The sequence below is a fragment of the Coregonus lavaretus genome (assembly GCF_964263955.1).
Source record: "Coregonus lavaretus genome assembly, contig: HAP1_SCAFFOLD_7333, whole genome shotgun sequence".
NCBI classification, from domain to species: Eukaryota; Metazoa; Chordata; class Actinopteri; order Salmoniformes; family Salmonidae; genus Coregonus; species Coregonus lavaretus.
Genome location: NW_028162771.1, coordinates 1 through 7,500, shown reverse-complemented (window position 1 = coordinate 7,500; position 7,500 = coordinate 1). Strand labels below are relative to the sequence as shown.

The 7,500-nt window shown below is 43.5% G+C and overlaps 1 protein-coding gene across 1 annotated transcript in view; it reads right to left on the bottom strand.

Annotated features, from left to right (window-relative positions):
- Window positions 1-4,823, bottom strand: part of LOC311118871 (polycystin-1-like) — a gene marked incomplete at both ends in the record, with an annotated part of 23,919 nt that extends 19,096 nt beyond the window's left edge. The window contains 2 exons of the mRNA XM_084193636.1: window positions 4,240-4,393; window positions 4,695-4,823. Coding sequence (XP_084049762.1) covers window positions 4,240-4,393; window positions 4,695-4,823 — 283 coding nt within the window. The remainder of the gene's footprint in view (window positions 1-4,239; window positions 4,394-4,694) is intronic.
- Between the last annotated feature and the right edge of the window lie 2,677 nt (window positions 4,824-7,500).

Sequence of the window (7,500 nt, the reverse complement as noted above, 5' to 3'; positions counted from 1 at the left end):
GTTTGTGAGTGTGTGTGTGTGTGTGTGTGTGTGTGTGCGTGTGTGTGTGTGTGTGTGTGTGTGTGTGTGTGTGTGTGTGTGCGTGTGTGTGTGTGTGTGTGTGTGTGTGTGTGTGTGTGTGTGTGTGTGTGTGTGTGTGTGTGTGTGTGTGTGTATGCTTGAGTGTTAGGTGGTATACCGTAAATACCATATACTGGGGTATTAAGAAAAAGCCACGGGATGGTTTTTCAATACCTCCAATACTGTTGAAACTATTTCTTAGAAGTTTTTAATATATATTTGTAGCTACTTTTTAAGTAAATACCTGCAGTCAACTTGTGCAATACGTCAGGAGATAAAGAACATTGCGTTCTTCATTTCACCTGTCACATTGTCTCCTGAGTGGCGCAGTGGTCTAAGGCACTGCATCGCAGTGCTAACTGTGCCACTAGAGATCCTGGTTCGAATCCAGGCTCTGTCGCAGCCGGCCGCGACCGGGAGACTCATGGGCGGCGCACAATTGGTCCAGGGTAGGGGAGGGAATGGCCGGCAGGGATGTAGCTCAGTTGATAGAGCATAAACGCCAGGGTTGTGGGTTTGATTCCCACGGGGGCCAGTATAAAAAAAAAGATGTATTCACTAACTGTAAGTCGCTCTGGATAAGAGCGTCTGCTAAATGACTAAAATGTAAATGTAAACATTATTATGAAGCTTACGGTAGTCCCCAGTCACGTGGTGTTTGTTTACAAGCATACAACGAGGAGAGAACGGAGCGTTGTGAGTCACTCACTGTTGTGCAGCAGGCGTCAGTTGATGTAGTTACAGTATGGAATTCACAACTAAATGTTTGCCAGCTAGATATCTCATAACTATTAAGTTAACTGTCTAAAATGTGCTAAATGCTCTGCAGTTGTGTATTTGGTTTGCTAATTTAGTAGCTAGTTAGCTAAGTGGTTAGCTTCTTCCAAAATAAAGCAATCGCTTGGTAACAGCAGAGAATCCCCTCCTGGATCAAGAGCCTTGCTGGCTAATATAGATTTTTTTCGTGTAGAAAACTGAGTAGCATTTTACTTGTATAGTTTATGTCAGAAACTGTACAAAATGTTTGCAATGCGCAATGCGCATTTAGGTGGCGTTCTCTGTGGGGTTTTACATGTACTTGTTAGCATTGCTAACCTTCGGATTACAGAGTATGAGTGGGGTTTGAAAACAGCGGCCCTTGTGTGCAGTGCCGGTATTACCGAATATCCCGGGATGGCACAAGGTCGGTATGACAATCTTGATACTGCCCAAGCCTAGTGTGTGTGTGTGTGTGTTGGTCATAGAACTCAAAGAAACTAATCCTACAGCATTGATTATGTCATCATATTTCATGTTGAAGGTGGATGTTTGGCAAGAAACATCATCATGACAAGAAACATCATCATGACAGAAACATCCAGTGCTTAATTTGAGCCGGATCCTGCCAGAACAGGATCTGGCACCTTTTACATTTTGAATGTTTCATTCCGGAACGTATTTGGACGGATCAGGTACCTTTCGTGGCATGAAAAATATTTTTCACATTTTGCAAAGTAAAAATTACCATAAAAGCGATCAAAGTTAATTCGAGTTGCCTCTTCGTTAATTCTCCTGCCCCCCCAAAAAAACGTAATGTGAAAAAGTAGATTTTTTGCCGGGCCTGATATTCTAAGAGTTGATTCGGATTGGGCCTTATGGTTGGCGTAACATTGCAACCTATGTTTGAGACCAACGTGTGGCCGTAGCTGTGTGAGAAGCGCGCCTGTATCTCTCACAGAACTAGAATGAGATTCACTTTCTATGATCTCTCTCCCTCTCTCTGCTCTGATAGACATGAGCCTGCAACTCATCTCTCCAGCGTTGCACTTCATAACCGCGCAAAAGGGTTCTGAAGGAACTGCAGCCCTGATAAATTGAAATAAATTTGCCAAAATTATAGAATTACTGCTGTTTGTTCAGAAAGAAATGAAATAATTCAGAATAGCCTACTACACCATGATAAAGCCTATAATTTAGCCACAGAGGATAAAAAGCTTCTTTAAAAAATGGCCTAGCTGTGGCTTGTGTGTAGCCCAACAACGAGGCCTACAGTCGGGAACGCCCGGCAAATCTGTCGGTGAACAACAGCATGCAGACAAAACAGGCCTTTCACAATATTTCAAATTCAATCGCAGGAAAACACCGGTAGGAAAGCAAATGGCTCCTGCTGAAAACAGAAGACTCTAATATGTCTGCTCTAGGCTACCAAAATATTTGAGCAACTTCCACATATTGTTTTACTTACTTAAAAAAGAGAGAGGCTTTTGGCACGAACACGTCGGCCATCACTGGCCAGTGAGCTGCGCATCATTGGGTGAGTCAGTGAAACTGGAAAGCATTTTTAGAACTATAATTTCCTCCTCATATTGTAGCCTGCAATATGTGTGCCTTCACACACCTAGGCCTAGGCTATTGATGGATTGAAGACAAGGTCGATCTCAGATTCTCAGTGTCATGTAAAGAATTGCTTGAAATGCGTTTATAGAAGGCAAACATTTTCCCGGACCCTAGGCTACTAAAAAATCCCCCCATGTGAGCGTGAGAGGGGGGGGTTTTCTCATGCGTTCTGGTATCTCAGAACTCCACAGATCATCCCCTTCTCACGCTCACTTTTTGTTCCGGCACATGAAGCACTGGAAACATCATGACAAGAAACATCATAATCTGTCATTTCAGCTTTGGTTTCACGACTCAAGCAGTTTAGAGTATTGAGCTTTCTGTCTTGACAGATGAAAAACAGCTAAACAAAACAAAACCTTCCACTGACAGGAAGCCAAAAGGCAGAGAAAGAGATGGAGGAATGGAGAGAGGATGGGAGAGAGAGAGAGAGAGCTGGCCTGAGAAAGCAGAGGAAGAGATGGAGGAATGGAGAGAGAGAGAGAGAGAGCTGGCCTGAGAAAGCAGAGGGAGAGATGGAGGAATGGAGAGAGGATGGGAGAGAGAGAGAGCTGGCCTGAGAAAGCAGAGGAAGAGATGGAGGAATGGAGAGAGGATGGGAGAGTGAGAGAGAGAGAGCTGGCCTGAGAAAGCAGAGGAAGAGATGGAGGAATGGAGAGAGGATGGGAGAGTGAGAGAGAGAGAGCTGGCCTGAGAAAGCAGAGGAAGAGATGGAAGAATGGAGAGAGGATGGAAGAGAGAGAGAGAGAGAGCTGGCCTGAGAAAGCAGAGGGAGAGATGGAGGAATGGAGAGAGGATGGGAGAGAGAGAGAGAGCTGGCCTGAGAAAGCAGAGGAAGAGATGGAGGAATGGAGAGAGGATGGGAGAGAGAGAGAGAGAGAGCTGGCTGAGAAAGCAGAGGAAGAGATGGAGGAATGAAGAGAGGATGGGAGAGAGAGAGAGAGAGCTGGCCTGAGAAAGTAGAGGAAGAGATGATGTTGTGGGATTTTGGAGACGAGCAGTGTTTGCAATCAGGGATTGTGCGTGTGTTAGCGGAGTGTGTGTGTTAGCGGAGTGTGTGTGTTAGCGGAGTGTGTGTGTTAGTGGAGTGTGTGTGTTAGTGGAGTGTATGTGTTAGCGGAGTGTGTGTGTTAGCGGAGTGTGTGTGTGTGTGCGCGTAGATGGTGTTCTTGGCAGAATATCAATCGCCCAATAAGCAGATTCACTATCTGTGTAATTAATAATATAGATATTTCCATCTCTGCCATCTCTATCTCTCTCCCTCTGCTATCTCTCTCTCTCTCTCTCTCTCTCTCTCTCTCTCTCTCTCTCTCTCTCTCTCTCTCTCTCTCTCTCTCTCTCTCTCTCTCTCTCTCTCTCTCTCCCTCTGCCATCTCTCTCTCTCTCCCTCTGCCATCTCTCTCTCTCTCCCTCTGCCATCTCTATCTCTCTCCCTCTGCTATCTCTCTCTCTCCATCTCTCTCTCTCTTTGTCCTATTTTCTATTTCTGTCGTTTCTTCTTCCTCCTTTCTCTCCAAACTTTTCTCTTCTGCTTTGTTCTTTTGTATTCTCATCTGCTTCCTTGTGTGTGTGAGAGTGTGTATGCATCTGTCTGTGTGTGTGAGTGTGTGAGTGCATGCATCTGTCTGTATGTGTCTGTGTGTGTGTGAGTGCATGCGTCTGTATGTGTGTGTGTGTGTGTGTGTGTGTGTGTGTGTGTGTGTGTGTGTGTGTGTGTGTGTGTGTGTGTGTGTGTGTGTGTGTGTGTGTGTGTGTGAGTGAGAGGGCATGCATCTGTCTGTACGTGTGTGTGTGTCTCCTCACCAGGCAGCAGCAGGGTTAGTCCAGGGCGCTGGCCACAGTGAGGTCTGTAGACCTGCAGGAGAAGCTGAGTGTGTGAGGAGAGCTCCTGAGAGATGAACTCTACAGACGACAGACGACCTGCCTGAACAAACCCCAACGCTGGGAACAACAGGAGCTGAAGAGGAGAGAGAGAGAGGGAGAGAAAGAGAGAGGGGGGAGGAGAGAGAGAGAGAGAGAGAAAGGGGGGAGGAGAGAGAGCGAGAGGGGGGAGGAGAGAGAGAGGGGGGGGGAGAGGGGGGAGAGAGAGAGGAGGGGGGGAGAGAGAGGGGGGGGAGGAGAGAGAGAGAGGGGGAGGAGAGAGAGAGGGGGAGGAGAGAGGGGGGAGAGAGATACAAATATTTTAAGAGTGACTGTATGAGTGTGTACACAGAGTTTGAAAGTATGTGGTGAGTGACATTATGTGTGTCTCTCCTCACCTCTATGCTCCTGGCTGGTGGTTCAGGGGCGGAGAGCGGCGTTGGGGCGGGGCTAGAGAGAGGTCTGTGGGCGGGGAAAACAGGCAAGCCCACCAGGTATACCCCCGCATCAGGAACACGCACTGGAGAGCGAGAGAGAGAGAGAGAGGAGGGAGAGAGAGAAAAAGAGATAGAAGGAGAGAGGGAGAGAGATAGTGAGGGAGAAAGAGGGGGGGATAGCGAGGGAGAAAGAGGGAGAGAGAATTAGACTTTTGATCCCAACATTAAAGAATGATTAATCATTAAAACATAAGTTATATTCCACTCACACATCTTCAGGAAGACAGGAGCAGGGGAGGGAACAGTAAGTATTGAAGATAAATATTCTTTGAACAAGGAATTCCCCTGCAGCATCAAACTTTGATTTGAAATGATTAAAATATGTACATATTCCCATCATAATGACCCCCAACTTCAAGAAGCGAGGGGGAGAGAAGAGGAGAGGAGAGGGAGAGCCCTGAAGACAGAGAGGAGAAGATAGAGGAATAGATTTCTCTGTTGACAGAACTGAAACATACACAAGATCATGGCTGTGTGTATGTGTGTGTTTTGGGGAAAACACTATCCTAGTAGTACTACTGGGGAAAACACTATCCTAGTAGTACTATTGGGGAAAACACTATCATAGTAGTACTACTGGGGAAAACACTATCCTAGTAGTACTACTGGGGAAAACACTATCCTAGTAGTACTACTGGGGAAAACACTATCCTAGTAGTACTACTGGGGAAAACACTATCCTAGTAGTACTACTGGGGAAAACACTATCCTAGTAGTACTACTGGGGAAAACACTATCCTGGTAGTACTACTGAAGAAAACACCATCCTAGTAGTACTACTGGGGAAAACACTATCCTAGTAGTACTACTGGGGAAAACACTATCCTAGTAGTACTACTGGAGAAAACACTATCCTGGTAGTACTACTGAAGAAAACACCATCCTGGTAGTACTACTGGGGAAAACACTATCCTAGTAGTACTACTGGAGAAAACAGTATCTTAGTAGTACTACTGGAGAAAACACTATCCTGGTAGTACTACTGGAGAAAACACTATCCTAGTAGTTCTACTGAAGAAAACACTATCCTAGTAGTACTGCTGAAGAAAACAGTATTTTAGTAGTACTACTGGGGAAAACACTATCCTAGTAGAACTACTGGGGAAAACACTATCCTAGTAGTACTACTGGAGAAAACAGTATCTTAGTAGTACTACTGGGGAAAACACTATCCTAGTAGTACTACTGGGGAAAACACTATCCTTGTAGTACTACTGGGGAAAACACTATCCTAGTAGTACTACTGGGGAAGTAGACTGTATAATGACTTCAAGTGAATCAACTACAGATTAATTACATTAAACCACTAGAGGCCCCAGACCAGGAAGTCCCTGTTCAATTAATGGCAGGCAAAGTAAAACCACACGGCAGGTTTAGTGATGAGGTGTAAACTGTGTTGGAAACTGACACAGATGAGGTTTGATGAACACTGTCTTTGGAGGTTGAGGTGAAACCAAGCCGCCGTACTCTAATGCACCATGCAGGTGTGGATGACGCACAACGCAGTGTATGTGTTTCTTCCTTACCTTATTCATGGTGCATCACGTAGGAATAAAACACTATCCTAGTTATACTGCTGAATCAAACACTATCCTAGTTATACTGCTGAATAATACACTATCCTAGTTATACTGCTGAATAATACACTATCCTAGTTATACTGCTGAATAATACACTCTCCTAGTTATACTGCTGAATAAAACACTATCCTAGTTATACTGCTGAATAAAACACTATCCTAGTTATACTGCTGAATAATACACTATCCTAGTTATACTGCTGAATAATACACTATCCTAGTTATACTGCTGAATAATACACTCTCCTAGTTATACTGCTGAATAAAACACTATCCTAGTTATACTGCTGAATAAAACACTATCCTAGTTATACTGCTGAATAATACACTATCCTAGTTATACTGCTGAATAATACACTCTCCTAGTTATACTGCTGAATAAAACACTATCCTAGTTATACTGCTGAATAAAACACTATCCTAGTTATACTGCTGAATAATACACTATCCTAGTTATACTGCTGAATAATACACTATCCTAGTTATACTGCTGAATAATACACTCTCCTAGTTATACTGCTGAATAAAACACTATCCTAGTTATACTGCTGAATAAAACACTATCCTAGTTATACTGCTGAATAATACACTCTCCTAGTTATACTGCTGAATAAAACACTATCCTAGTTATACTGCTGAATAAAACACTATCCTAGTTATACTGCTGAATAATACACTCTCCTAGTTATACTGCTGAATAATACACTATCCTAGTTATACTGCTGAATAAAACACTATCCTAGTTATACTGCTGAATAAAACACTATCCTAGTTATACTGCTGAATAATACACTATCCTAGTTATACTGCTGAATAAAACGCTATCCTAGTTACAGTCGTATGAAAAGGTTTGGGCACCCCTGACAATTTCCATGATTTCCATTTATAAATAATTGGGTGTTTGGATCAGCAATTTAATTTTGATCTATCAAATAACTGATGGACACAGTAATATTTCAGTAGTGAAATTAGGTTTATTGGATTAACAGAAAATTTGCAATATGCATCAAAACAAAATTAGACAGGTGCATAAATTTGGGCAACCCAACAGAAAAATCACATCAATATTTAGTAGAGCCTCCTTTTGCTAAAATAACAGCCTCTAGATGCTTCCTATAGCCTCTAATG